The sequence below is a fragment of the Syngnathus leptorhynchus genome, chromosome 2, assembly GCF_054491065.1.
Source record: "Syngnathus leptorhynchus isolate UIUO chromosome 2, UIUO_Slep, whole genome shotgun sequence".
Lineage (NCBI taxonomy): Eukaryota > Metazoa > Chordata > Actinopteri > Syngnathiformes > Syngnathidae > Syngnathus > Syngnathus leptorhynchus.
In genome coordinates, this window is record NC_141196.1 from 241,928 (window position 1) to 269,543 (window position 27,616).

General features: G+C 51.6%; 4 protein-coding genes across 10 annotated transcripts; all 4 read left to right on the forward strand.

Annotated features, from left to right (window-relative positions):
• The first annotated feature begins 59 nt into the window (after positions 1 to 59).
• eml3 (EMAP like 3) lies at positions 60 to 10,275 on the forward strand. Of its 3 annotated transcripts, XM_085932092.1 has the most exons (24): positions 63 to 1,075; positions 2,408 to 2,584; positions 2,661 to 2,766; positions 2,849 to 3,172; positions 4,098 to 4,208; positions 4,303 to 4,331; positions 4,523 to 4,558; positions 4,923 to 5,043; positions 5,114 to 5,263; positions 5,347 to 5,416; positions 5,620 to 5,730; positions 5,864 to 5,959; positions 6,349 to 6,483; positions 6,833 to 6,971; positions 7,054 to 7,208; positions 7,304 to 7,429; positions 7,500 to 7,631; positions 7,747 to 7,814; positions 7,883 to 7,971; positions 8,051 to 8,148; positions 8,213 to 8,300; positions 8,480 to 8,578; positions 9,037 to 9,167; positions 9,433 to 10,275. In XM_085932092.1, exons 1-24 carry the CDS (start codon positions 1,051 to 1,053, stop codon positions 9,592 to 9,594), a joined length of 2,778 nt encoding a protein of 925 aa, XP_085788218.1. In that variant the 5' UTR covers positions 63 to 1,050; the 3' UTR covers positions 9,595 to 10,275. The 3 variants fall into 3 exon arrangements, 1 of the variants encoding a protein (XP_085788218.1); XR_015068337.1 differs by lacking the exon at positions 9,433 to 10,275 and having other exon boundaries at positions 61 to 1,075; positions 8,457 to 8,578; XR_015068338.1 differs by lacking the exons at positions 8,480 to 8,578; positions 9,037 to 9,167; positions 9,433 to 10,275 and having other exon boundaries at positions 60 to 1,075; positions 7,304 to 7,433.
• Positions 10,276 to 10,870: 595 nt separating this feature from the next.
• mta2 (metastasis associated 1 family, member 2) lies at positions 10,871 to 20,072 on the forward strand. Of its 3 annotated transcripts, XM_085932141.1 has the most exons (19): positions 10,896 to 10,993; positions 11,214 to 11,340; positions 13,620 to 13,687; positions 14,106 to 14,199; positions 15,317 to 15,434; positions 15,601 to 15,664; positions 15,772 to 15,889; positions 15,960 to 16,062; positions 16,287 to 16,386; positions 16,467 to 16,655; positions 16,765 to 16,839; positions 16,904 to 16,962; positions 17,045 to 17,178; positions 17,612 to 17,751; positions 17,819 to 18,047; positions 18,113 to 18,202; positions 18,529 to 18,647; positions 18,722 to 18,864; positions 18,937 to 20,072. In XM_085932141.1, the coding sequence occupies exons 2-19, from the start codon at positions 11,313 to 11,315 to the stop codon at positions 19,088 to 19,090; spliced, it is 2,025 nt and encodes a 674-aa protein (XP_085788267.1). In that variant the 5' UTR covers positions 10,896 to 10,993; positions 11,214 to 11,312; the 3' UTR covers positions 19,091 to 20,072. The 3 variants fall into 3 exon arrangements, with proteins under 3 accessions (XP_085788277.1, XP_085788257.1, XP_085788267.1); XM_085932151.1 differs by having other exon boundaries at positions 10,871 to 11,340; positions 15,814 to 15,889; XM_085932131.1 differs by having other exon boundaries at positions 10,873 to 11,340.
• A 256-nt stretch (positions 20,073 to 20,328) lies between these two features.
• Positions 20,329 to 22,189, forward strand: cth1 (cysteine three histidine 1). 2 transcript variants are annotated; one of them, XM_085937687.1, is made up of 2 exons: positions 20,329 to 20,601; positions 21,152 to 22,189. In XM_085937687.1, the coding sequence occupies exons 1-2, from the start codon at positions 20,593 to 20,595 to the stop codon at positions 21,968 to 21,970; spliced, it is 828 nt and encodes a 275-aa protein (XP_085793813.1). In that variant the 5' UTR covers positions 20,329 to 20,592; the 3' UTR covers positions 21,971 to 22,189. The 2 variants fall into 2 exon arrangements, with proteins under 2 accessions (XP_085793813.1, XP_085793802.1); XM_085937676.1 differs by lacking the exon at positions 20,329 to 20,601 and adding an exon at positions 20,880 to 21,056.
• A 197-nt stretch (positions 22,190 to 22,386) lies between these two features.
• On the forward strand, positions 22,387 to 27,568 carry taf6l (TAF6-like RNA polymerase II, p300/CBP-associated factor (PCAF)-associated factor). 2 transcript variants are annotated; one of them, XM_085937611.1, is made up of 12 exons: positions 22,387 to 22,535; positions 23,198 to 23,353; positions 23,774 to 23,860; positions 23,938 to 24,088; positions 24,477 to 24,527; positions 24,590 to 24,684; positions 24,739 to 24,813; positions 24,883 to 25,103; positions 25,260 to 25,392; positions 25,708 to 25,836; positions 25,921 to 26,441; positions 26,631 to 27,568. In XM_085937611.1, exons 2-12 carry the CDS (start codon positions 23,207 to 23,209, stop codon positions 26,959 to 26,961), a joined length of 1,941 nt encoding a protein of 646 aa, XP_085793737.1. In that variant the 5' UTR covers positions 22,387 to 22,535; positions 23,198 to 23,206; the 3' UTR covers positions 26,962 to 27,568. The 2 variants fall into 2 exon arrangements, with proteins under 2 accessions (XP_085793737.1, XP_085793728.1); XM_085937602.1 differs by having other exon boundaries at positions 22,388 to 22,535; positions 23,181 to 23,353.
• The last annotated feature ends 48 nt before the right edge of the window (positions 27,569 to 27,616 follow it).

The window sequence follows — 27,616 nt, forward strand, 5'->3', positions numbered from 1 at the left end:
ATCCCGCCGGCCAGGAACGCTGACTTTAGTTCCGCTTTTTTTAAATATATATTTAGACTGAAATGATCGTAAAGATGAGCTTCCTCAGCAAAAGGAAAAGGCAAGCTATGATAGATAAGAAGCAGTCCTGCGTGTTTACATTTTATCATAGAGTACCCGGAAGTAGAAGCAATGACATTCTTTTTAGAAACACCGTAGATGAAATAGTACCATTGAACATTAAATAGTAGCATACCGCATGGACTTTTTAGAACTTTTCGTTGGAGTATAAGACCGAAACGGAAGAGGACGTTTAGCATCCAATAACTAAAGAGGAACGAATTTAAATGGCCGTGAAATATGGGCGTATTTCAGACCAGGAAAATAGTTAGGCAAGGCAAGGCAAAGCAAGTTTCTTTGGATTGCACATTTCATGTACAAGACAAATTCAAACATTGAAAGCATTACAGAAAGAGAAACCAAATGGAAGGCAAGGGAAATGGACTATTATTATTGTGTCGATTGCTATTCATAACCATGGAATTGTCTTGCAAATAATAGTCCACTGCGTGGGTGTGTTATGATAGCCGTTTGGTATCCACTCATTTCATCATGTCGTATACTGAGAGACTGAAACAGAAGAAAAAGCAGAAGGGTTTGTCTTCTGATCATGAAACAAATTAGGAAGCATTTGAATGAGAGTAAATCTAACCTTGGTAAAGTTCAGGCAAACTACCGTTGCAGAGATGAAAACGTCCGCATGGTGGCGGCAAAGCGAGGAGTGCGAGGCGTAGCAGACCGACCGACCGAACGACCGACCGACCGACCGGCCCACCGTACGTCTTCCTATGAAGAGTTAGTTAAAAGAGAAGCGAATGAGAGTGAAGTAATAGTTCCACTTTGGATACTCGACGTGGTGACTGGCTTTCGGGGGCTCAACTTGACGTGGAGAGCCCGAGTGCGTGTTTGAGCGACACTCCTCTGTCCCAGCATGGGGACGAAGCACAGCATTTTTTGTGGGTCGCCTCGGGACTCTCGACGACACGGCTCGTAAAAAAAATCAATCACCGCATGGACTCGTCAAGCAACAGCCTAGGTGAGTACGTGTGTGTTTGTCGGTATTCTTTTGTGCTAAGTTGAGCTACATCCTCTTTTTCATTGAGTGAAGAACATGCGCGTGCGCGCGTGGGCGTGGAGCCAGATGTTAGCTAATTTGGGAACTGTCTTATGGTTTTCAATCAATGCTTTCCCTCTTGTTGATTGTGAACCCAAATTGTTGAAGTGAGTTGGGGATGTTCATTTCGACAAAACTAGTGCTTGACCACCATCCCCTGACATCTCAAGTTGAGAAGCTTCATTGAGACAAAAGTTGTGCCCCCCCTTCCTTGTTGTGACCCGAGGAGCTATTTTTCAACCTCTTGAACAATCCCACCATTCATTTGGCTGCGTGTTTGTGTTTGAGTCCGCTGCTCGCGACATATTGCGTCTGCACTGAATGAGATGGTTTCTTTCCAAATTCCTCGTAATCATAGTCTGCCTGATAGAACATTTGTCTTGAGCAGCTTGGATTCCCCATTGTACAGTAAATGTGAAAGAAGCTTCAAGAAAAGGGCCCATTCAGTTCGTAATCTCACTACGAGACGGAGAACAAAGAATACAAAACAAGAATCGGCGCATTGTGAAACTTCCTATCTGTATTCCTTTTGAGAGCAAGCTCAGTCACGCCCTTTCACTGACGATTGCCAAATCCCGATTCCCCCCCAGTACTCAGGCAGGCGTCGGGCCGGGACGTCTGATGGGCCGTCAGCAAAACTTCACCTCGATGGCATTTGTCTGCAAAAAGTGGAGATCAATCAATCAATCAATCAAGCAGCAGTTGGGCAGAAGCTCTATGACACTTTATCCTCTGTGAACAAGGGGCTCCTATCAATTCATCTGACTGAAGCGTGTCTCCGTGGATGTATTCTAGTGCCCCCAAGAGGCCAAGGCGCGCAACACACATTCGGAGTGTCCAAAGAATTGAAGCGACCAACCTTTCGTCTTTTATTCTTTACATTTGAATTGTGAGTCATATCAACGAGGGCTGTCTTTCTTGTCTGAAAAATGGAAACAAGGCAAAATGCGCCAGTTGACCAGATTGACAAGACCAACCATTGTACCATTGATGATCATCATTCTGGAATGTTCTTCCGGCGACATTTGCTGCCAGACGACTTTGCGCTTGGGATGGTGCCATAAACTCGGATCTCTCCACGTCGAGGCTGATCACTTTTGACACTTAACGCCGGCGTGTACGTGTGCGTACGTATACTTTTGCAACCTGTGCAATCCTCCAGGCTCGGACTTGGGGTTCAAAATGCGACTTGCTCTTCTTCTTGCTCACGCACAATGCAACCGCACGGGTGTCCATGGTGCGCTCTGTCCTCAGATGAGGCGCCGGCGGACGGCGGCGCCCATTCGGCCCAGCGGGCGGCGCCGACGGAGACGCGTCTTCGGGCGCAGGAGGACGAGCTCACGCTGCTCAAGGCCTCGCTGGCGGACGCCTTGCGGCGGATCCGCCTCCACGATGGGCTTCTCGTCGTGCTCAAGCAGCAGTTGATCGCAGGTGAGGCTCCCCCTGACCGACCGACCGACCGACCGACCGTTCCATTGACTCCATTTGACCCGTCCGCGGCTTCTAGTGAACCCCGCCGCTGCCGGACTGATCAACCGAATTTGCTGTCACGAGGGCGCACACATTTTTTCCAGCTTGGGCGTGGAGGAGAGAGTCCTCCTGTGTGAGTGCAGGTACTGGAGAAAATGCCCTTGGGAATTATTTTCCAACACCCAGTCGCTGAGTTCACGCCCCTCCCTCCGCTTTTGTGCCCAGCCAAACACCACAGAGCATTTCGGGGCCGGCGACGGCGGAGCGGTCCACCCAGACGGAGGCGGTGCAGGGCCGGGCAGCTTTATCCGGGGGGGCGCAGAGCCTCCACCTGGAGGACGCCGTCCCTCTGCGGGCTAAGCTGCACCGCGCCCCGAGCGTGGAGGACGAGGACCCGGACGAGCACGACGGAGCGGCGCAGCGGGAAACGGAGCAGCCCGCTCGGACAGCGGCCGGCGAGGAGCCCGTTTGGACCGGCCCCCCGAATGGACGCGATTGGCCGGAGGACCCCGATCGGAACCCGGGCCCCGAAGTGCAGCGCAAACCTCTGTGCGTGAGCCATGGAAAATGTTGAGAAAAGCTCTCTATTTGCGGTGGTCAATTTAGCGAGGCTTGTTCAAGGTTCTGGGCGCCCCTCACAATCCCAATGGAAGGTTTGCGCTATGTATGGCTTAGGCTAGCATTTGGCCTCATACAAATACAGAGCAGGTTGACCGTTCATTTGATTGGCCCAAAGACAAAAGTCCTTCATGTAACAGGAGCTTGTACAACATCTCTTCCTGTCTTTTTTTTTTTTTTTTGAACCACAAGCTACGACTCCGGTTTGAGAACCAGTTTTGACAGTTTTAGGCCGTGGTTTGTTCAAAGTTTGCAGCCGGGCGGGTTTTGGCGGTGGACTTACTTTGACTTCCTTCCTTGCTTCCTTCCTTCCTTCCTTGCTTGCTCCCTTGCTTGCTTGCTTGCTTGTTTGCTCGTTTGCTCCCTTGCTTGCTTGTTTGCTTGTTTGCTCCCTTGCTTCCTTCCGCTTGCTTGCTTCCTTGCTTCCTTCCTTGCTTGCTCCCTTGCTCCCTTCCGCTTGCTTGCGCTTGACATCGTGACGTTGCTCACCACATGACTTTTTGTTGCCTGGGTCTTCCTTTGGCATTTTTCATCATAGTTAGTGGTGTGGAGAATTAATCACTCAGCTTGGAGGGCTTTTTTATTTTATTGATTTGATATTTTTAGGTTTTTATTTATTTTATGATATATATTATATTGTTTTTATTTTATCGATATTCGATATATATTTCTTCTATTTTGGAAGACTGTGCTATTGTTAGTTCTCCAATCGCACACACGACGGGTCGAAATGAGAAAGGGTGAAAAAGCTTGTACGAGTTTATCCTATTTATAAAATATAGGGGGAAAAGAAAAAAAAAAGGTCAAGCGTAATTTTCAGCTGTGAATGAATTTCTTATTCTTTTCATTTTTTCAGAATTCGAAGGAATAGCGAAAAACTGGGCAACCTGAAGAGGCAGGTCAAGCGACTGGACAGAAAAGCGGCGTCCTCGGCCACTCTCCTCAGCCGCTCGCCAAGCTTAGAGAAGTCGGACACACACGCGCGCGCGCACACGTGCGAGCGAGCGAGCGAGCCTGCTTGTGCGCGTCTGCTCATTCCGCTTGTCTTCCTTTCTCCGCAGTAGTGTCAAGGAGCTCGTTGCCAGCGCAGGTGATTTATTTATTTATTTATTTAGTGGGAGTTCAAAAAATGGAACTTGTGCCTTTTGTATTGCAAACACTCTCCTTGTGCTTAGAAAAGCAACCGCGAGCGTTCATCAACTTAAAAATAGTTCTCAGAATGGTTAGCGGGAAAGAAAAGCAAGAGATTTTTCAAATGTCCCCTCCAATTCACCCTCACAGGATCCCCCGGCTCTCGAAGACGAACCTGTGGTCAAGGTCGGTCAAGTTTTGAACTTATTTGTTATGAGGATTTGGTCCCACCCGCTTGCAACATCTGCCATCAGAGTGACCAAATGCACTTGCATTTTTCCATTTTTTTATGAATTTTTCCATTGATTTTAATTTTATTATTATTATTTTTTTAATACCCCAAACAAATCTTTGTGATACAACAGACAGACAGACAGACAGAGCATTGTGTGGGATGTGAGCTTTCCCAAATATACGTTCCCAAGGCTCTGCGCTAGGTCCTAAACTATCCGCTGCATGTGGTCGAATAGGATTTTGAAGGATTCCTGTGTCTGACTCAAAGAATCCTGCAAAATAGTCAAGCGTGACTGAGTGGAATGTCCTTTTCCAGGCCAGTCCGTCAAAATGTTCATCCGCGGCCGGCCCATCACCATGTACGTCCCGAGCGCCATCCAAAATTACCACGAGCTGAAGACGGAGCCGCCCTCCCAGAGCCTGGAGCTGGACTGGGTGTATCCTAGCTTGCGGCCGCGCGGCCAAAGTGACACTCGCAGGCGTCGACCTTGACCCGCGGCGCCGCAGCTACGGCTACCGGGGGCGAGACTGTCGGGCCAACCTGTACACGCTGCCCACGGGCGAGGCCGTCTACTTCGTGGCCCGCGTGGTGGTCCTCTACCACATCGACAAGCGCACGCAGCGCCACTACCGCAGACACAGCGACTGCGTTCGCTGGTCAGCCGAGAGAACAAATTGCCGCTCCGAAAGTGCCTGCCGCGTTCAACAAAGTTGAAGCAAGCTTTCTGCTTTTCTTGCAGTCTCGCGCTGCATCCCGACAAAGTGCGGATCGCGTCCGGCCAAACGGCGGGTGTGGACAAAGACGGCAAGGTGGTAATAGCCGGCGCTCGAAGCTGGCGCATTCCCGCAAAAACGAAACACCTATGACACTCGAGATGCGTGCGCGTAATATTATATTGGAGATTAAAAACAAAACAAGACGGATTTGACTAGAAATGCTCAATGTGTGGGAGGAAAACGTCAATCGAGGAGAGAAAAAAAAAAGCTTATTTGAAAAAATGATCCTTTGTTAGCCCCTGCAGCCTTGCGTTCACATCTGGGACTCTGCCACCTTGGTCACACTGCAGCAGATTGGACTGGGAACTTTCCAGAGAGGAGTGGTCTCTGTTGCTTTTTCCACCACGGTGAGTTTGAACATCTTGAGAAGGATGGTGAAAAAAATGCGGCCACCGCTGCTGCGCTTTGAGCTCATAGAGACATGTTGTTGTTTGTTTTTTTCTGTCTCTCCGCCGTCCCGTCCGAAACTGGCCTTCTCAGGACTCGGGCGTCTTCCTGTGCGTGATTGATGAGTCCAACGAGCACATGTTGTCCGTGTGGGACTGCGCCAGGGGGAGCAAGCAAGCCGAGGTCAAGGTACGTCGCAAAATAATCGCAGCCCCCCCCCCCCCTCTCCACGAATGGAGCTTTTTGTGGTCGTTTCTTTAAGTCGTGGTGAAGAACAACTTTCCGCACCTTTTCTTTTGGCAAAATAAAGTGACAAACATGCGAGGCAATGTTGGCGCAGCGCACGGACTCAAGCTCTGAGTTCTTAGCCGCTCGTTTCAAATAAGAGAGAAAGAGATCACTCTTTTTATTTGTTATGCATCCATTTTCTGAATGAAATCAAGTCATATTTTCTGTTCATCTCAGTATACCACTCAAAGGAATCAGTGTAAAAAGAAAAGGGCCGTGTTAGTGTTGTAGGCAAAACCCCCCCCGAAAAAGTGAAACCTGACGACGGTGTCTTTTTTTTGTTTCGGAAGACCACCAACGAGACGGTGTTCGCCGTGGACTTCCACCCCGGCGACAGCGGCAACATCATCACCTGCGGCAAATCCCACGTCTACTTCTGGACCCTGAGCGCGGGGCAGTTCACCAAGAAGCAAGGCATCTTCGGGGTGAGCCTGGCCAGCGCGTGTCACGTCCCTCGCGGTCCGTCAAGCGTCTTTGAAAAGCGCCGGACTCATTGAATGTATTATTCTCGAGACAAATTGTGGATGCGGACATTGCAAATTGTCTTGACTTTCTCAAAGGACAGATATCGCTAGCAATTTTGATCTTCTTCCAATATTTCAAGCGAGTGTAGATTTAACAACAGTCGCAGACAGACGGACGAAAACTCTTCTGAGTAGAATGGCTGCCTTGCGCTCGCTCGCTCGCTCGCCTGCTCGCTCGCTCGCTCGCTCGCTCTGTTGAACCCGCATGAAATTGCCCTGAAAAGTCTCCCTTTGCTTTCTTTTCTGGCAGAAATACAAAAAGCCCAAGTTTATCCAGTGCTTTGTGTTCAGCCTGACCGGCGACGTTTTGACCGGCGACTCGGAGGGGAACATCCTGACCTGGGGCAGGTCGGCGGCCGATGTCAGAACTCTGGGCAAAGGGGCCAAAGGTAGGAAGGAGCGTGTCGGACTTTCATCGTCCCATACGCAGATGATGTCTGTTTTTTTTTTTTTTTTACCTTTCCCCTCCAGAGACCTTCCAGATCATGCGGCAGACCAAAGCGCACGAGGGCAGCGTGTTCACCTTGTGCGCGCTGCAGGGCGGCGCCGCGCTGCTCAGCGGAGGAAGCAAAGACCGCAAGATCATCCGCTGGAGCGCCGACCTGGCTCCGGAGCACGAGTGCGAGGTGAAGCGCAAACGTGTCTCCCCGACACCAAAAAAAAAAAAAAAAACCCCAACAACAAGCCGCCCCTCCTTTAACCCGCCTGTCCGCTTGTCCAGATTCCCGAAAAGTTCGGGGCGGTCCGCACCGTCGCCGATGTCGACGGAGAGGAAGTGTTAGTGGGAACGAGCCGAAACGCCATCCTGAGGGGGGCCTTCTCCACCGGCTTCGTGGCCGTCGTGCAAGTAGGTGCGAGAAGCCGTCCGCAAAGCTGGCCGAGCTTCCGACTGACTCGTCCGGCCGGCTGGCTCTCAGGGCCACGTGGACGAGCTGTGGGGGCTGGCCACCCATCCGTCGCTCAACGGCTTCCTGTCCTGCGGCCACGACCGGCAGGTGTGCCTGTGGAACGCCGAGGAGCACGCGCTGCGCTGGAGCGTCTCCCTGGAGGTAGCGGCCCGGCCGGCCGGCCGGCAAGCCATCCAGCCAGCGATCGCCCGGCCTGGCCTCCCGCCCGCCCGGAGCTTTTTGCCCCCTCGCAAACGTCGGCGCTGTTTTTCTGTAGGAGTACGGCTTGTGCGCCGATTTCTGCCCAAACGGATCGGTGGTCTCGGTCGGCCTCAGCACGGGAAGGTAAGGTACGGACGGCGTTGCGCTGCCACGGCTGGCGGCAGAAAGTACTCCCTCCGCCTTGGCAACAGATGGGTGGTCCTGGACCTGCTGACGGCCGAGGTCATCTCCGAGGCTGTGGACGGCAACGAGCAGCATTCCGTCATGAGATACTCTCCAGGTAGGAGAGAGTTGAAGCTCCTCCCAGCCGGTGGGCGGGAAGCCATTACCAACGTGCGTGCGGGCGTGCGTGCTTTCAGACGGCAGCTGCCTGGCGGTGGGCTCCCATGACAACTTCATCTACATCTATAACGTGACTGAAAATGGCCGACGTTACACTCGTTTTGGGAGATGCAACGTAAGCCCCGCCGCATCCGTGGCGATCCTGCTGCACTCTGCCCCTTGCCCATCTTTGCTCACAGGGTCACTCCAGTTTCATAACTCACCTGGATTGGTCCAAAGATGGAAAGTACATCATGTCAAATTCGGGCGACTATGAAATCCTCTATTGTAAGTTAATATGATTGATTGATTGATTGATTGATTGATTGATTGATTGATTGATTGATTGATTGATTTTCTTCATCATTTTCTGGAAAATGGGTCCGTCCGTCCTCATCCGGCTGTCTATCTTTGCGACGGAACAATGAAACACTCCTCCACTAGATGGCACATTTGTTTGTTGTCAGGGGACGTCGCCGCGGGCTGCAAACTGCTGAGGAATCGCTCGGAGAGCAAAGACCGGGAGTGGGCCTCGTACACCTGCGTGCTGGGCTTCCACGTCATGGGTGAGGGAAGGTGTTTTTGCCTGCCGTGGCGTGCCGTGGCGTGCCGTGCCGTGGCGCCATTTGCAGCCACTGCAATGGTTGGTTTCATACAGGTCAAAGAAATGCCTCCGTACAAGCCACCATTTGCTGCCATCTTGTGGTAGTTTAGTGTCAAACAACGATGTTTTGTCACTCAAAAATTGGAGTTGGATTGAAAAGCAAACACTGTTCAAAGTTCCGTCCCTTTACTGAAAAATAGTTTGTGACATGATTTCAAATTGTGCAAAACGTCAATTATGATTTCATTCCTGGTTTGGCCTGGAATAGCAAAGGTTTGATTTGGATTCAATACAAAGAATGGAAGTCAGGGAAGGCAAGTTTTACTGTTGAAGCTGAAAGCTCGCTACGATTGTTATATTAAAGGAAGAAAATGCGTCAATTCATTGATGAATCATCTTTTGATGCATTTTTGCCGTCAGGCGTGTGGCCGGAGGGCTCGGACGGCACCGACATCAACGCCCTGTGCCGCTCCCACAGCGAGAGCGTGGTGGCCGTGGCGGACGACTTCTGCAAAGTCCATCTTTTCCAGTACCCCTGCCCCAAACCCAAGGTGCGGCGCGGCGCGGTGCGGCGCGGTGCGGCGCGGCGCTGTTTTGCTGAAGCAAATATGATCTGGCCAAGCCAGCCTCCAAACCGGTTTTGCAATTTGCATAAGCGCATATGCCAACTCCACTTGGCTGCTTTCCCGCCCGTTAGGGTCCGCTCACTACTAAATGCCTGTGGTGGATTTGCTGTTTGGGCTGGAAAAGCAGCAAAAAGAAAAATGCTCCTGCCTGTGTTTTTCACCACGCACCTCTTTCTCCCGCCCGCTCCAGGCGCCGAGCCGCAGGTACGAGGGCCACGGCAGCCACGTCACCAACGTGCGCTTCACCCACAGCGACTCGCACTTGCTCTCGGTGGGCGGCAAGGACACGTGCATCTTCCAGTGGCGGGTGCTCCCCGCAGGCGCTCCTGAAGCCGCTCCCACCAGCCACTAGGTGGCGAGCGCAAAAGGAATGGAGACAACAACAACAAAAAACGGACGACGCGACGGGGGATCTTGGCGTCGCCGCTATAGTGCGCCCGTTGCCGTCGTCGTCCTTGCTTTCCCAACAGCCGTAACAAGAGCTGCGTTTTCGCCTTGCGAGGATATTCCGATTCGAACGAGATTCCGCCCGCGTTTTTACGAGTTCAATGGGGAATTCCCACAACCGACTATTTATTGTCAAAAACATATCAAATAAGTACTTTTGGGCCTGTACTACCACTAAAAAGAATCCTTTTACAATACTTTGTATTTGTTCCATTTGACGACCACTTTTAGCTTGTATTGCCTCAGTAAGCGGATTAAATGCTTTTTTTTCCCCGAACAAAGAATTATTTTTATCCTCTGTAAGAATATGTCTTTGCCTTCGTATTTTCAACTGTCTTGGGAAAAAAAAATCGTTAACACACTGCCAAAAGCGCTTCCCTCCCAGGAAGTCCATTAACCATTTGTGTATTAGGCAAAAGTACAGTCAAGACAAGACCTTGCAGTCATTTTCTGTATTGCTTGTCCACATTTGTCTATCAGACGAGTCCAACCCCAACCTAGCCGTTGGCCAGACAAACAAGCGTCCACGATCATGGAATGCGCGAGCGGAAAGTCACACTCTCGCCACATGGGGGTAGTGCCTGAAGCGAAGGTGGGGCTGTGCCGTCGACTGACTGTTGGGGGGCAGTGTTGCTCTGCGTTTACCCAACAAGCACAACGTTTGTTTGTTTGTTTGTTTGTTTGTTTGTTAAGCCATCTTCATTTTTCAACTTGCTCTTAGGCATTTTTTGCCCACATATTTTCCAGATGCTTTCTTTAAATATTTTACCGCCTTTTGTAAATAACATTGAAATCCGTTTTTTACATCATGTCGAAGTTGAAAAACACCCTCAACTGAAGTTGCACGTATGTATTCGGATTGGCAAGTTTTCAATTCGTTAGCCTAAGAGCGTAAATGCCCGAGTCATTTCTAATTTATTGTCACACAATCAATACAAAAAAATAGCAACGTTGTCATTTTTATGCATATTCTGAGTACTGTTTGTTGGATTTGTTTGCATTTTCAAACAGTTCAAATATAATGCGGGCATAACAACATATTGAAAATGCTTTTCAAAACGATATTTTGGGGGGCTTTTTTCTATCGATGTCAGAAGTCGAAAATGTAGGAAAAAAATTAAACACGCTTTCTACAATATTACTATTATGTACGTAAGTCAAAACTGCCTGGTCGAGATGACGTTTCCGACGTTTGCCGAACGTTTCCGAAGATGACGACGAGCGTGTGTAACCGAGTGACGGTGAAGACCAGAAGAAGAGAAGGACGAAGATCTGCTGAGCGGAGGATGAGAGGAAGATTGGAGGTAGAGACAGACGTGTGAATGAGCGAGTGAGAAGGCGGCGGAGGAGGAGGAGGTGGTGGTCGTCGTCGTGGTGGTGGTGGGGGAGAAGGAGACGATTGTCGTGAGAGAGCAAATTCAAGACCAATGTTTTGGAGGAGCGTTTCGTGACGGAAACTTTCAACTTTTTTTTTTTTTTTTTTTTTTTTTAACCGCCACTCACTCGGCTTGTTGTGCCCGGGAGCCGGCCGGCTTTGTCTCACGAAGCGGGCGTCTATAAATGGACTAAAACAGAGCTCCGCAGACGATCTCTTCGCATTAAGCCAGCGCTCATTACTAAAGAATGGCGGCCAACATGTATCGAGTGGGAGGTAAGTTGTCTTAATTCAAATTTTTTGTTCATTTTTGAACACCCCCCCCCCCTCCACACACACACACACACACACACACACACACACACACGCACACACACTACTCCCCACCTCCTCCCTCCAGCGTGGTTGTTCCTTCTGGCTACACGTTAGCTTAGCCACACGCTAGCTGTCTGTGAGCTAGCCGCTAATCCCCGCTAGTGCTTGCTAGCCTAAACGTAGGCACCGCACCGTCTACTTTTACAATTCCAGTCAACTCTTGAAAAGACGTAGCGCATTCACTACCAGTTGAAAGCCCGCTTTTGTGATGCAATTTCCACCCGAGGGGACATTTTACAGCCCTAAAGTGCGCCCAAGTGTTGCAAAAGGTCAACTTCCAAATTCGATTCGTTGTCCACCGACAAAGTTATCGGGAACCTACTACGACCCCCTCTGGTTAGAACATTCAATTTGGCGTACTAACACGACAATTTGTCGTCCCCACGACAATTTGATTTACTTGCAACATCGGCCTGAAGTGGACTCTTTACACATGGTGCTAGTTAGCATTAGCTTTGCTTTGCTTTGCTTTGACGATGCCGGGTAGGCTGAACAGATAGACGCGGCTTAGGTTTTGGCACTGGCTTTAGTTCACATTAGACTGTTATGGGGGGAGGAAAAAAAAGATACAGAATTGTTCAAGTATTTGCTGCAAGTAAAAAGAATTCATCTGAATTCTACAAGATGGTGGCAGCAAAGCACTGCTTTTGCCCAAATGAAACTTTTCAACAGACTTCGACTAAAAGCAACCAAGCTGAGTCTGCTGCTGCTGCTGCAAATGGCGAATTGAGAATAGGTATTCAAAGCAAGTCTTTGCTTTAGTGCGTGGGTAGGCGAGCAACTCCGGCAAGATCAGGATTGTTATCCAGCTTCTCCAGATCTTGCTGATCATTCCAATTCGGTGACGTAGAAAACAAGTAGGACACCGGCCCGCGACGACCCACCCGACTTGCCTGCCTACCCAATGCACTTTAGTGGATGCGCAGTCAAAGTCGTTAACACAATCTATCTACGTGTATAGAATTGGAGGTTTTCTCCTTTTAAGATCACGTAAGCACTAAATCAAATTACAACAGCGTGCATGTTAGATTCTGACGGCATGAACAGAAAGAGCAAAAAGACTCGTGGCCCAAATCTCGAGTGACAGCTTGTCTTTTTTATAATTGAATAGAGCAATATACATTCATGAACAGAGCAAACAGTCCAAAACCCTTTTAAATCGGCAGTACGGCGGAGCCTCGGTTTTCCACCGCAAGCAGAAATCAATCGTTCGAATCATGTTTTCCCATTGCAAACAACCGAATTTCGTCCGACATCCGAAGCAATTTTTTGTTTGAATACCGATTTGTTCGAGAACAGAGACGCTCCAAAACCGAGGCTCCGCTGTACTTTTAATCGCCGTTTGGGCCGGAACGGGCGCCACCTGCTCGATCCGTCCAAGCGATTGTTTAAGAAAGCCAAATTCTTGGCTTAACACCAATGTGTATTGTACCTTAGCCATTTGTTCAGATAAGTTGCAAGGTCTTACCTTAGTAGCTTTTTCTGACACTTCATCGGAGAAACTGTCGGAAAAAGCTACTAAGGTAAGACCTTGCAACTTGTCTGAACAAATGAAGACGTAACGAACACAATCCAACTCGTATTGTACCTTGTTTTAATTTTTTCTAATTAAGAGTTTTAAAAAGATATTTACTGTATATAGACTTGTTAGAAAAAAAAGTTGTTGTTATCATAAGAGTTGTAAAAACATTTACAGTATGTTACTTTAGCTACATATGTTACATACACACGTATCATATTGATATTATTTTCATATAGTATTTACATGTTTGAAACTATTCTTTAATCTTCTAATGATGACATATGCACTTATATAGTTTTATAGACATTTATTGATTCACAAAAAATGTTCCAAATGAGAGGGTGACACTGCTTTGCGGATTTTCACTTCTTAGAACCAATTAGCCGCCATCAACCAGGGATGACTATTTCATTTTACAACACAGTGAGAAAAAAGTTGTTGCTTGAATGTTCTTGGCTTTATCCCTATGGAAATAAAAGGGTGTACATGAATGGACATTTCACTCGTGGGCCAAATCACCCTTTTTTATTTTTGGGCGATTGGTGCTAACATTTGGCCGGCAATCTCTGGAGAACCATTTGCGAAGAATCCCCCGTCGCTTGCTGCTTGGACGTAGGTAGGTCCGCTTCACCTTTGCTGTGTGTTTCCCTCCTTCCAGATTACGTCTACTTTGAGAACTCCTCCAGCAACCCCTACCTGATCCGCAGGATAGAAGAGCTCAACAAGGTGCCGTGGTGCCGCACGCACGCACGCACGCACGCACGCACGCACGCACACACACACACAAACACACACACACACATCCGCTTTGGCCCAACACTGGTGCTGGCGGGAGCCTCCTTATGTCGTAGCAGACTTTCAGCCAGTCAAAGATGAAGAAACATCCATTGGCCTTTTGTTTGGCCACGCCGCAGATTGGCCGGCGCTGGCTTTTAACGCTGCGCAATTTCAACCTTTCAACCATTAGTTGTTGTAAGTCTGTCACGCGCCCGCCCCGCAGACATTTCATCTTTTGTGCGTGCCACCCACTGGCGTAGATCGACGGAGAGCCAAAAGTGGCAGAATTGCTTTTCATTTGGGATGATCATTTGACTTTTTGAACGGAGATGTGTTTCTTGTGCAAATTTGGCCGTCTTTTGTGCAGACGGCCAACGGGAACGTGGAGGCCAAGGTGGTATGTCTCTTCAGACGGCGAGACATCTCCGGCAACCTCAACGCTCTCGCCGACAGCAACGCAAGTAAGTCGCGCCCGCCCGCCCGCCGCTGAAAAGAAGAAGAAGCTGTCGGACGGTCGTGTCACAGGCCTCGAGGAAGTCGGGCCTCACCTCAAAAATGCCTTCAAATAGGAGTCAAACTGGAGCATTTGTCAACATGCGTCCCGTCCCGGCCCGGCCGGCGCCTTTGCTGCGCTCCGCCTTCACTTCTTTTGTCTTGTGTGCGTGTGATATAAGGAGTTTGGGCGGGCTTCTGCTGAGCACATTTGCTCATTAGCGAGGAAGCCCCCCCTCGCCCCCCTCCCCTCCCAAAGGATGCACCCTCTGCCCGCCTCAGACAAAGACGTGCCCACCTCCAAAATCGAGGCGTCCGCTGTACTGTTGGCCAGTCACATAAAGACACCGACCGTCATCAGTATGGGTCTGAGAATTCCAAATCCGGATCGTGCCAGTTGGGCTGCTCGTCCATAAGAACAAATAAGTACGCTTGGTCGCACGCGCATGTGGCGGAACAAAAGGCCCTATTTGTGCGCTGCCACGGCACCTCGTGTGTTCATCCTGGAAAGTGTGAGTGTATTCTTTAAGGCCAAAACAAAGTGCTCACCCCCAAGATGGAGCGTGCTGCTCTGTCTCTCTGTGTGTTTGTGAGTGCAAGTTAGGATACATGTTTATCGGTGCACGGGGTTTCCGACATTGTCTGGCAGGGACTAGCCGGACGGCGGTGGGGGGTGAGAGGTTAACAGAAAAGGGGGTGTAGCCCAAGTTGCGTCCCTCCCCCAATGCGTGTGCGAGCGAGAGAGCCAGCCAGCCAGCACGGGCGGGCGGGCTTGCCCCCTCGCTGACGGAGGGACGCAGGGACGGGGTTTCCCGTAGCCGAGCGCAGGGGCGGAGCCCTTCCAGAGATGGAGCGGGCGATAATGGCGCCGCCCCCTTCCAATTGCAAAATTGGGAACGCTGGCTGGCTGGCTGGCTGGCTGGCTGGCTGGCTGGCTGGCTGGCTGGCTGGCTGGCTGGCTGGCTGGCTGGCTGGCTGGCTGGCTGGATGGCTGGCTGGCTGGCTGGCTGGCTGGCTGGCTCGTACGTTATGTACAGAGGTGGTACGGATGGATATAGCAAATGGAAATGCCATTGTCATTTGAAGGGGAATTTGAGGAGGAGTCCAAGCAGCCGGCGCTGGCCGAGCCACAGAAGCACCAACTCAAGCACCGGGAGCTGTTCCTCTCGCGGCAGTTTGAGTCGCTACCGGCCACTCACATCAGGTAGCGCCTGCCTGACCCTCGTGCCTGCCGCCTGACCCTCGTTTGTGTGTGCTGCTACCCGACCCTCGTGCCTGCCGCCTGACCCTTGTTTGTGTCTGCTGCTACTTGACCCTTGTGCCTGCCGCCTGACCGTCCGCTCCCTCCCTCCCTCCCTCCCTCCCCCCAGGGGCAAGTGCAACGTCACCCTCCTCAATGAAACCGATGTCTTGGCAGGATACCTGGAGAAAGAGGTGAGAGGAGCTTGGAGAGCATTTCACATCTCAACTGGCCTTGCTTCTGTTGCTTGCTTTGTTTGAAGCACAGCAAAGCTCCCAAAATCTTCCGGCTTTCTTTTCAGGACTGTTTCTTCTATTCCTTGGTCTTCGACCCGGTCCAAAAGACCCTGTTGGCCGACCAGGGAGAGATCAGGGTGGGCTCCAAGTACCAGGCGGATGTGCCCGACAAGCTGGCGGAGGGTGAGGAGCCAAATGCGCCGCCCGCCCCCCTCTTCCTCAAATCCAATTTTGTTTTGTTTTTTAATCTCAGGAGAATTGGACAGCCGCATCCAGGAGAAGCTGGAGACCAAGGTGTGGGACCCCGACAACCAACTCAAAGACCCCCAGATTGACCAGTTTCTGGTGGTAGCAAGGTAATGAATGACCCAAGCCTAAATAGTCAAGTCAAGTTGATTTGTATAGCCCTAAATGACAAGCGGTCTCAAAGGGCTTGACATAGACAATCAATTCTTAGACAATTCTTCTCAAAGCATCCCCTGATCTCGGGCTCCCAAGCTATAGCGGCGGCGTGATTGTCGGATGACTTTGAGAAGCTCGCTCCCTGGCCTCGTTTGAAGCTTTGACTCGTTGTCCACAGGGCGGTGGGCACCTTCGCTCGGGCCCTGGACTGCAGCAGCTCCATCCGCCAGCCCAGCCTGCACATGAGCGCGGCGGCGGCTTCGCGAGACATCACGCTGGTGAGACGTCGGGCAGAAAGTAAAAGCCAAGCGGACGCTACTAAGCCCTCATTTGCGCCGGCCGCGTCTCCCGGTTGTAGTTCCACGCCATGGACACGCTGCAGAAGAACCATTACGACTTGGCCAAAGCCATGTCCACGCTGGTGCCCCAGGGCGGTCCCGTGCTCTGTCGCGACGAGATGGAGGAGTGGAGCGCCTCCGAGGCCATGTTGTTTGAAGAGGCGCTGGAGAAATACGGCAAAGACTTCAACGACATCCGCCAGGACTTTGTAAGCGGCAAAAAAGAGATGGCCTTAAGATCAATGGCAATTTATTTCATTCTGGCTGGGAATTCCAAGACAGTAACATTTCTGATGCCAAAACCTCTTTATTTTGCAGCTCCCTTGGAAGTCTTTAGCCAGCGTGGTCCAGTTCTACTACATGTGGAAGACCACAGACCGCTACATCCAGCAGGTAAACCACCCGTCGTGGTTCGGCGCAAAGCAAAAGCAAGCGTTTGTTGCCTCCTCCTCCTCAGAAACGACTCAAGGCGGCCGAGGCGGACAGTAAGCTGAAGCAGGTCTACATCCCCACCTAGTGAGTATTGCCAGTCACTGCGGCATTACGGCAGAAAAGAAACGGTAACTTTTTTTTTTTTGCCGCGGCCCCTTCTGACCAGCACCAAGCCCAACCCCAATCAGATCATGGTGCCGGGGAGCAAGCCGGGCGTGAACGGCGGCGCCGCCGCTGCCGCCGCCGCCGCCGCCACCACCGCCGGCTTCCAGAAAGGACTCAACTGCGAGAGTTGTCACAGTAAGTCAGTCAGGCCTCACGGCTTGTATTCTTTTTTTCTTCAGTTGGTCATCGAAAAGAGGAAACGTGTTGAGTCGATTCTTTTAGGAATAGCTTTTTCAGCAAACTGGGACTTTCTTACCAATCGGACTCCTGTAGCCGCCGCCTCCGGGTGCCGCCCGACACGCAGCCTGTGACCACGCGTCTCCTTTGTTAACTTTAGCGTCAAATACTGTGCGTATTCCACGGCAAATGGAAGCAAGCGCATGTTTCCGCTGAAACTCCAGAGTAAGTCGGGATTGTAAAAATACATTGTCGTAGGAAAGAAATTCTCCAGGTGAGCCGGAATACTATCAAATTGCACCAAAAGCGAGCAATGAAAGAAAGATTTTTCATTTCCCGTCTGAGGCGAAAGTTGAAGAGAAACTCTTTGATGTCTTTTGTGCCGTGCCAGCGGCCCAGTCGCCTCAGTGGTACGCCTGGGGGCCCCCCAACATGCAGTGCCGACTGTGCGCCTCCTGCTGGATCTACTGGAAAAAATACGGCGGCTTGAAGACCCCCACGCAGCTGGAGGGCGCCGCCCGGACCGGCTCCGTACGTCGCCCCAACACACCCGCGGTGCCTGAGCGCCCAATTCATTGTCCTCCCTCCTGCGTTGCAGGAGTCAGGGCCGCGCAGTCACATGACCCGCCAGGAGGTCCAGGGCCTGTCGCCGTTCACGCGCAACGAGGGCCGCGCCAAGCTGCTGGCCAAGAACCGCCAAACCTTTATCCTGCAGACCACCAAGCTGACCCGCGTGGCCCGCCGGGTCTGCCAGGACATCCTGCAGCCCCGGCGGGCGGCCCGGCGCCCCTACGCCTCCATCAACGCCAATGCCGTCAAAGCCGAGTGTACGTCCGCACGGGCAAGCGCCGGCTCCAGGCCAGGGACCCACGTTTGACTCTGCTCTCCTCAGGTATGATCCGGTTGCCCAAAGCCACAAAAACTCCTCTGAAGAGCAAGCTGGTCCCCCGACCTTCGCTGGCTAACATCGTGAAGGACTTGGGTAAGAGTAGCCGGACCGTAGGAAATGGACAAACGGCCGGGGGGCCTCGGAGGTCAGCGAACTCTGGTCGAAGCCAGAGTTCCCAGCAAAGCCGGTGCGTCGGCATTTAGCTGTTAGGCCGCACGCATACGGAAGCCAGTGTGGATGCCCCCCCCCCCCCCCCGAGTGCCATTTCTCTCGTTGGCTTTTCCCCAACGGGTCATTTTACTCTACTGCTTTTGACTTGAAATGTGGGACACGCTTTCTTTTCCCTTGAAATGTCTTTTGTCCCACATGCTGCCTTGCCTTGCCTTGCCCTGAAATCCGATTGTTTTGGTTGTCTGCAGCCATCGCCGCTCCTCTCAAGCTGAAAGCATCCAGGGGACCCCCGACGCCCATCAACAGGAACCAGGCCAGCCAGCCTAGAGCGGGCCAAGGCCTGCTGGGAAAGAGGGGCTTTGACAGCGTGAGCGTCCTCGCCGGCGCGCCAGCCGTCCCGGCCGGCCACGTCCGACTCAAATTGGCCTTTGCTTTGGACAGGGCTCGGGAACGGCCTACTCGGCCAACGGGAGGGCCTACACTTCGGGCATGAGGACCACCTCGCAGTCTGTCATCAAGCGTCAGAAGGTCAGCCAGGGAGAAGCCCCCAACCCTGTTGTCTTCGTGGCCACTAAAGACACCAGGTACTCCCCAACGGAGCCCATTGAGCACAAGATATACTTGACAAATGTGTCGTCGTCCCCCCCCCCCCACAGAGCACTAAGGAAACATCTGACTCAATCGGAGATGCGCCGGGCGGCTCGGAAGCCTCACCTTCCGGTGCGGCTCAAGCTGCCGCCGCCCCCTCGCCCCCTGGCCCTGCCCTTGCTCCCCTCCAGCACCAGCGAACCCATCGTCCTCGAGGACTGAATGGCGGGCGGGTTGCTTTTCTTAACAGGATAGCGGTGGTCTGTGTCTATACTTTTCTCTTGAGATTTTTTTTTTTAGTCCCCCCCCTCCCGCAGCGCAGCTCAGGCTTTGTAAGATTTGATTCCAGGTCCTGAATTTTTTTTGTATTGCCCTACTGGCTTTTAAATGTGTAATTTAAGTGGAAAATATTTTCTCCCTGAAACGTTTTGGGATGGTAAAGCACACCGTGTGTCGATGTGTGCGTCATGGCTATCTCTGGCCAAAGTGAAGCTTTAAACACTTGAAACCTTTCCTTTGGTCCTGCCCACTTTATCCGTGCCCCAAACGCGGCACAGGACAGGACAGCACAGCACCTGTGGCAGACATCCCACCCAGCCAGCCAGCCAGCCAGCCAGCCAGCCAGCCAGCCGTTGCATAGCGTCCAATAACACAGGCTTGTTTTGTGCTGGCCTGAACAGCGGTGGCGCCACTGTACAATAATTGTTCAGGACTCTCTTTGACTTGGATATCTCAAAGCCCACCCCAAATCCTTTTTTTTTTTTTACAAAGACAATTGGATCATCCTCATCCCGAAATACCACAGCACTTGGGGATAGCTAGCAATGATTCATTTTTTTCTCTTTGGTTCCAATGTGGAGTTTGTCTTTCTCCAAAAGAAGAAATGGCTGTGTTTGTAGCAAATACCCGGCCGGCCGGCTGTCTGTAAAGAAAAGGCAAGTGGATGATTGCAAATGTTTTCTTTTTTCTACAAACTGAAGTACATCACTGAAGTACAGTTAGGTTGTTGTCATTGCAAATTTTGAGAGGGGGGCAGATCCTTCAAAAAAGTGTGTGCGTGCGTGTGTTGGTGGGGTGGGGGGGGCTAATGGCATTTTGTATAGGCAGCAAGAGAAATATGCGACAAATGTTTTTTATGATTATTCCAGCGTCTCTTTATCCTGTAATCTTTCTTGATGACAAAACAAATAAAGTTTGTTTTTCCTTTTGGTCACGCATTTCTCGTTTTTTCTTCATTTGCCTCGGCCTTAAGTTGAAGGAGGTTGCCTTGGTCCCTTTTATAGTACCTCCTTGTTTGCTTCTTAGAAAGTGTTGTCTTGCGTGCGTCACAAAATGGGTGTATGCGGTTATAGTACGTCCATAATCGGTCCCTGGGTCGTTCGTTCGTTCGTACACCACGTGACAAAAGCGGAGCAGCGGGTTGGTCTGCGGTCACGTGACCCTCAGGCACACCAGATTGTAATTTGGACATTGGCGGGAGGGACGGACCTTGTGTGGGCTTTTCAAACACGTGCGCTTTTCCCGCTTGCGACTTTGTGACAGAAGACTGGACGTTTTCGCCTCCGTGCCATCCCCCATGTAAATAAGCACGTATTGTCACTCATTTGGAAAAAGTCCTCTTCTGTCCTATCCTGTGCCTAATTAATCGAGGGAGGCGGGCGGGCGGGGTCAATTAAGAGCAAGTAGCGGAGTGGCGGCAGCAGAGGCAGCGGCGGCGAGCAGCCATGATTGGGGTAAGTCATTCTATAACGCCTTTGCTTTGCTTTGTTTGATTGAAGAATGATGACAAAGGCGGGTTTGAGTTCAAACACATTTATAATTGAATTTGAACCATTCTCTTCAAAAGGCAACACTGATTCCATTTCAAGACTAGCTGTCTTCTGCTCATCTCTAACGGACAAGAATTGGCTTGTTCTGCGTCAAGATTGAGCCATATTTGGAGGAAATATTTGTCCGTTTTGGGAATCACTACGTCTGCACACACTATGCGTTGTATGAAAAGGTGCCAACGTTTCAAGTTGATTTAATTTTCAAGATTATTTTCCAAGGCTGACTTTTGAGTTGTACCTTCCACGAGTTCCTCCTTCAGTGTAATGACTCACTGAGCGTATCTTGACCACCGGGATGCATGCACGTGGAGCCTAATTGTCCATTTGTTGAGAGGAGATGGAGGATAAAGACTACTTATGTCTGTCTGTCTGTCTGCCTTTTGCTAGCACTGAGCAAGATGCTTGGTTTAGAATTAATGATGGTTTTGTTCGTTTTGCGTGGAATCTGACACAGGTGAGCGCTGACTTGCTCCTTCCCACTGGCCAAGATGAGGAGCTGGTAGCCAACCTGCTCTCCAGCGAAGAGGGGCCCAGTGCGGCGGACGGCGGCGGTCTTTCCCTGGCCGAGGCCCTCCTCCCCGTTTCCGACCCCGCGTTGCCCCAACTCCCGTGGGTGTGCTCCACCCGCTACAAGACGGAGCTCTGCGCTCGCTACGCCTCCACGGGCTCCTGCAAGTATGCCGAGCGCTGCAGTTTCGCCCACGGCCTGCGCGACCTCCACGTGCCCTTTCGCCACCCCAAGTACAAGACGGAGCTGTGCCGCAGCTACCACGCGGCGGGCTACTGCTACTACGGAAGCCGCTGCCTCTTTGTCCACGGCGCCGCCGAGCAGCGGCCCGTTCCGCGCCGCGCCCGCCGAAACGTGCCCTGCCGCACTTACGGCAACTTTGGCATCTGCCCCTACGGCCCGCGCTGCAACTTCCTGCACGTGGAGGAGGCAAAGTGCGACAAGAGCGCCGCCGACCTCCCCCGGCAGCGGCGGGAAGCCTTTTGCCACACCTTCAGCGCTTTCGGCTTCTGCGTTTACGGCACGCGATGCCACTTTCGGCACGCCGTCCCCAGCGCGGTGAAAAGCGCCGGCCCGAGCAGCGCCGGCCCGGCCTCGCCCGCTCTGGAGTCCCCGTCGGTATCGCCCTCCGCCTCCCCGCGGCCCCGCAACGCCTTGACCTTCTCCAGCCAGCACCTGGGTGACCTGATGCTACCACTGGCCTTGCAACTGCAGCAGATGGAGAGCAGCAAGGCCTGTAATGTGTGGGAGCAATATCAATACTGAATACTCCAAAATATCTTTTAAAACAATCTTTTTTTTTTTTTTTTAACCCATACATTGCTTTTTCTTTATACTTTTTTTTCTTTTTTTTTAGGCATAGCTTGTGTGTTTCTCAACCATTAAGCTCGAGTTGGACGGTCATCCTGAAGTGTAATTTAATTTTTAACTGTTGTACATACTGGGAGGAATGACGAACCCAAATAAACTGATTTTAATACACGACTTTTTTGTCACAGTTTTGTTTTAGGTGGCCGTTTTCTTTTTTTGGGTCATATCATTTTCCAGCATTTGAATCCAAACAGGCTGCTTAAGTGCCCTTCATGCCACAATTGGTGTTTAATTCAGTATTTGTGTGCTCAGTTTAGCAGTCGGAAGCAGGTCAGATTAACCGGAAGCCTCGCCCCTACTTTGACAGCGTTGTCTTATTTTGAAGCCGGCCGGCCGGCTGGTGTCGACTTTGTTCTCGCTCCATTGCCAATTTACCACTGCGATGGCCGGTGTTACTAAGCGCTCGAAACGTCCAAGAAACTCCTCCACGTGAAATTATCCGTCTCTATTGTGTCACAAAGTAAGTCAACATGCGGACTGAAGCTATATTTTTTGATAGTGTTTTCAAAATGATTGCAAGCAAGCAAGCAAGCAAGCGGTTATTGTGTTGTCTGTAGCTTTCGAGCGCTAGCATAATAGCGCCCCCTAAACCCCATTTAAGCTAGCTACGATTCAGGAAAGAAAGAAGAAAAAAAAAGGTGCATAACGTGGACATGAGGGAGAACAACGACACAGTTTCAAAACTAGTCGCATGCGATGAATTTGGGGCGGGGTAGGCTTTGTTATATTAACGCTTTGGAACGATGGATTGTTTTGAAAGCTTTTGAAACTTCCCCTTTAGCTTCTTGCTATACTCGAGATGAAGAATACTTACCGGATTGTGCTTTGCGGCTATTTGTTTGCAACAGCAGTGTAAAGAGACATACGGGCTTTAGCCTAGGATATTTTCAAAGTCATTCACATCAAGTGCATTGGATTGACCCTAAATGCCTGAGAAGATCATCCGTGTTGGTGAAATGACCTCAGGATCAGTTTGCATTCAGTCCAGCGCTATGAAAAAGTACATCTTTTGTCCACAGAGTCGTATGAAAACAAATGACAGTGTCATGCATGGAGGTGTTTTTTCTCTCTCTCTCTCTCTCACTCATTTGTGCCACACTTACAGCTGCTGTATTTTGAAAGGCGAAGCGGATGGCGGAGCGAGACGAGCGACGCTTCGCCGAAGTGTCGCGGGAGTCCGTCAAGTTGATGGCCGAGAGCGCCGGCGTGGAGCTCGACGACGACGTGGCCGCTCTGCTGGCCGAGGACGTCTGTTACCGGCTGAGGGAGGCCACGCAGGTCAGAGAGAGAGAGAGAGAGAGAGAGAGAGTGTCTGTGAATGCATAGGGACACGCTGCAGACCCCATCAAAAGACAATGGTTGGAGCCCTTGCCGCACGCTTTACCTCTTTGACATTGAATTGTAAGTTACAATTTAGGTGGAAAAGAATGAATCCAAACGTACGATATGTACGACTTAAATATGACTGAACTGTAAAGGAAAAAAAGCCACTTTAACTTGCGCACTTTGACCCTTTCACAATCAATTTCTTCCATTTTGGTGATAGCGATAGGCTCCAGCGCGACCCTGTACAGGATGAGCAATGTTGAAAATGGATGGATGGATGGATGGACAGACAGACAGACGACAATGATAACGCTAAACACTGTTTATGCAATGACTGATGTTCCGCCTGTTTTTTTTTTTTTTACACAACAGGGCAGCTCTCATTTCATGAGACATGCGAAGAGAAGGAAGCTGACAGTGGAAGACTTCAACAGAGCTCTGCGCTGGAGCAATGTGGAGGTATCTGGAGCTAGCTGGCCAACTCACGGCTCGACTCGCTGTGTACGGCTCACGCCAACCCTTTGAACCTTGGCAAGGCCGTCTGCGGTTACGGCTCCCAAGAAGTGCTCCCTTTCCGCTCGGTGAAAGAAGGGGAGCTTTTCTTCAGCGAGGAGCGCGAGGTCAACCTGGTCGACTTGGCCCTGGCCACCAACATTCCCAAGGGCTGCGCCGAGACCATGGTTCGAGGTACACGTTTGCCCTCATCGTACTTTTACCGCTTTCTTTTCTGTGCGTAAATATTGTATCTTATTTTTAGGATTACATGAATTGCTATCAAAAAAAAAAAAAACATACAGTAAATGATGAGCATTCAAGCAGTCTCTCTCACACGCTTTTGTTCATTGCCATGGGCTGCTGGTAACGTTGCTCATTCTCCAATAGAATACTTTACTGTGGTTTTCAATTCCATTCTGACCTCTGTGGGGGGGGGGGGGGACAAAGGATAAAAAAAATGCCACTCTGCACGTTCATCAAATTCTACAGAAACTTTAAGAGGACATGAAGATGGTGCCATTGAAGGGGGGGGGGGAGGTTGCTTTTTTTTTTAAGTCTCTGGCAACTGTTGTTTTGCCAGTGAGCGTGTCGTACCTGGACGGGAAAGGGAACGTGGAACCCCAAGGAACGGGTAAGACAGCGACTGGGACGCCGCTCGCTCAGCGCAGGGCGCTAACCGCCGTTTCTCCCAAGTTCCCTCGGCGGTCCAGTCCCTGTCGGAAGAGCTGCTCAAGTACTATCAGCAGGTCACGCGCGCCATCCTGGGAGACGACCCCCACCTCATGAAGGTCTGCCCTCGGCCGGGTCGGGCGGGCTCGGGCTAACCTCTGACCTCCTTCCAGGTGGCTCTGCTGGACCTGCGCTCCAACTCCAAAATTGCTGCCTTGCTTCCATACTTTGTTTACGTCATCAGCGGGGTGAGCAAGGAGATAGATGGCTGTCGCGCAATGTTTGCTTGCACCCTGATTGTGTTTTTGTCCTCGCAGGTGAAGTCGGTCAGCCACGACCTGGAGCAGCTCAACAGGCTCCTGCACATGGTGAAGAGCCTCGTGCAGAACCCCTACCTGTACCTGGGCTCGTACGTGCGCAGCCTGGTCTCCAGCGTCATGTACTGCATCCTGGAGCCCCTGGCCGCCTCCATCAACCCGCTGAACGACCACTGGACCCTCAGGGACTACGCCGCCCTGCTCCTCAGCCACATCCTCTGGTAGGTAGGTAGGTGGGGGGGCCTCCCCCCGACCGACCGCATGCGACTTGTGAGTTGAGGTGCACAAAGACCGAAGCGGTCGGTGCTTTGCAATTGGGAGGAGATCTCGCTGCTATTTTTTCCAAGTCTTGCCCCGCCCGGCCGATTTGCGTCCAGGACCCACGGCGATCTGGTGAGTGGGCTGTACCACCAGATTCTGCTGTCTCTCCAGAAGGTTCTGTCGGACCCCGTCAGACCGCTGTGCTCCCACTACGGCGCTGTGGTGGGCCTCCACGCGCTGGGATGGAAGGTGACTTTTCCCATCGTGCTCCATTGCTTTTTTTTTTTTCAACCTCATTGGCTACTTGATTCATAATCACATGGAAAATACGTGTCCATTTTTCCTTAGCTACGGCTGCTATGGTTTCATTTTCAATTTCAAAACATTGTTTAAATGGAATCCATGTCAAGTGAGCAATTCTTTCCGACTCGGACGACGAAAGCGTCGATCGCGCACGCTTTACGTGAAAGTGTTCACCTTGAACGAGGTCAAACGGGGTTTTATTATGTATGATAAAGAGTGGCGCCGTGAATTCAAAACGTCAATGAGTGACCCTTGCCGCAGGCGGTGGAACGGGTTCTGTTCCCGCATCTTCCCGCCTACTGGGCCAACCTGCAGGCTGTGCTGGATGACTACTCTGTGTCCAACGCTCAGGTCAAAGCAGATGGACACAAGGTCTACGGGGCCATCTTGGTTGGTTCCAGAATTAGTCACGAATGGGTCCCGAGAGTCCGTTAATAGCCCCATTCAATTTCATCGTCCTGTCCTGTCCTGTAGGTGGCAGTAGAGCGCTTGCTGAAGATGAAAGCGCTGGCGCTGTCCCAGCCGGCAGCCCTAGCGGACGGAGGCGCCGGTGCCCACCCGGGCTCGGCGGCGACCGCCGCTTTGGGCTACGGGGCGAGCTCGCCCGCTCTCAGCCCGCCGCCGGAACCTCTGTCCGAGGCCGCCCTGGGCATCGCCAGCCACCTTCAGACGGGCGGCGCCGGGTGCCCGTGGGAGGACTGGGCCCCCGTCCCGCTGCCCGCCATGTACTGCGAACTCTACTCCTTCTTCGGGGACAGCCTGGCCGTGCGCTTCAGCACCGGGCCCGGCTTCGGCGGCGGAGCCGCCGCCGTAGCCGTCGGCGACCCTCCGCAGCCCGGCGAGGCCAGGAAGGACCCCCCGGGGCCCGCCTGCAATCAAGACACGGCGCGCAAGATGCCCCAGCTCACGGCCAACCTTAGCATCAGTCCCAGGCACGACGGCAGTCCTCGGACAGACCCGGCCCCGCCCAGCCTGGCCGCTACTGGATCCGGAAGGTACAAAGCAGAAAATGCCCTTTAAGAAGCACGAGCCGAAAGTGACTTGTCCCTTAAAAAAAAAAAAAGAATGGATTTCAAGCTCACGCTTTTTCCAAAATGAATCCATTTGATTCCAAAGACTACATGTCCACATTGCACTTGATGGCAAAAAATGACAAGGCTCCTTCATTTACTTTGCCTTCCCAGGGCTGTGGCTGGCTCCTCCTCGGTGCAGCGCTCGCGATGGTCGCGGCCGGGCCAGCGGCAGGCGGGTCCGTCCCGCGAGGTTTTCCCCAAAGCTCGCTTCAGCTCCCCTCAGGCGCGACCCCTCGTCTTCTCCTTCCTGATCGGCGGCAGACAAATGGGCCGCAGTTGCCGGGGCCGCCGACCTTTCCAGACCACCTTCGCCCTCACGCCGGCGGCCCCGGCTGCCGTCCCGCCGCGCGCCTACGCCCACAAGCTGCCCGTCATCGGTCGGGTGGGGAAACCCGTTCGCCGTTGGGCGCGCTCCCACTATTCTCTCCACCTTCCCCTTTAGGCCCGTTTGGGTTTTTTCGTGTTGCTTACGTGTTACATACGACTTGTTTTACAAAGCGTAATCAAGGGCAAAGTGTGGTTGTGCTCATTGGGCGCATCACAGCTTTGACATTTTCTTCCAATCTTTGATTGCATTCATTGTCCTCGCTTGAGGACAGCTGGGATGGGACAGTTGTCTGTGTGCATGAGGCAGGCAGGAGAAGCCATTTGGAAAAGGAAGCGATGGATGGCTTTCTTCCACACTCTCGTCTATTTCGGTGCGCATTTTGACTTCATCGTGCCACCATCTAACACGTGCATTTTGATTTTCAAGAGGCAAATGTATATTTTCAGTCGATAATTTTACGATCTAGTTTTGGCTCATTTTATCAATGCAATTTTCTTTGTAATTGCCATTCGATAGACGATCTGTTTCCATTTACTCTCGTGCGTGAATAGCTCCTACGACCTAGCGAAGGAAGCGCTTGCTTCAGCTCACGGCCAAAGCCGTCAGTCAATGTTTGGGCGGGTATGGGACACCCTCGCCAAGCCCAACACGTAATCCGCTGGTTCTTATTTGTACTTGCATATTTGGATCAAATACAATAAATAAAATCCAAAAGAATCCATTCGCCTTCGTCACGCGTGACGTGAAAACGATAGGCGTGATTTCTCGG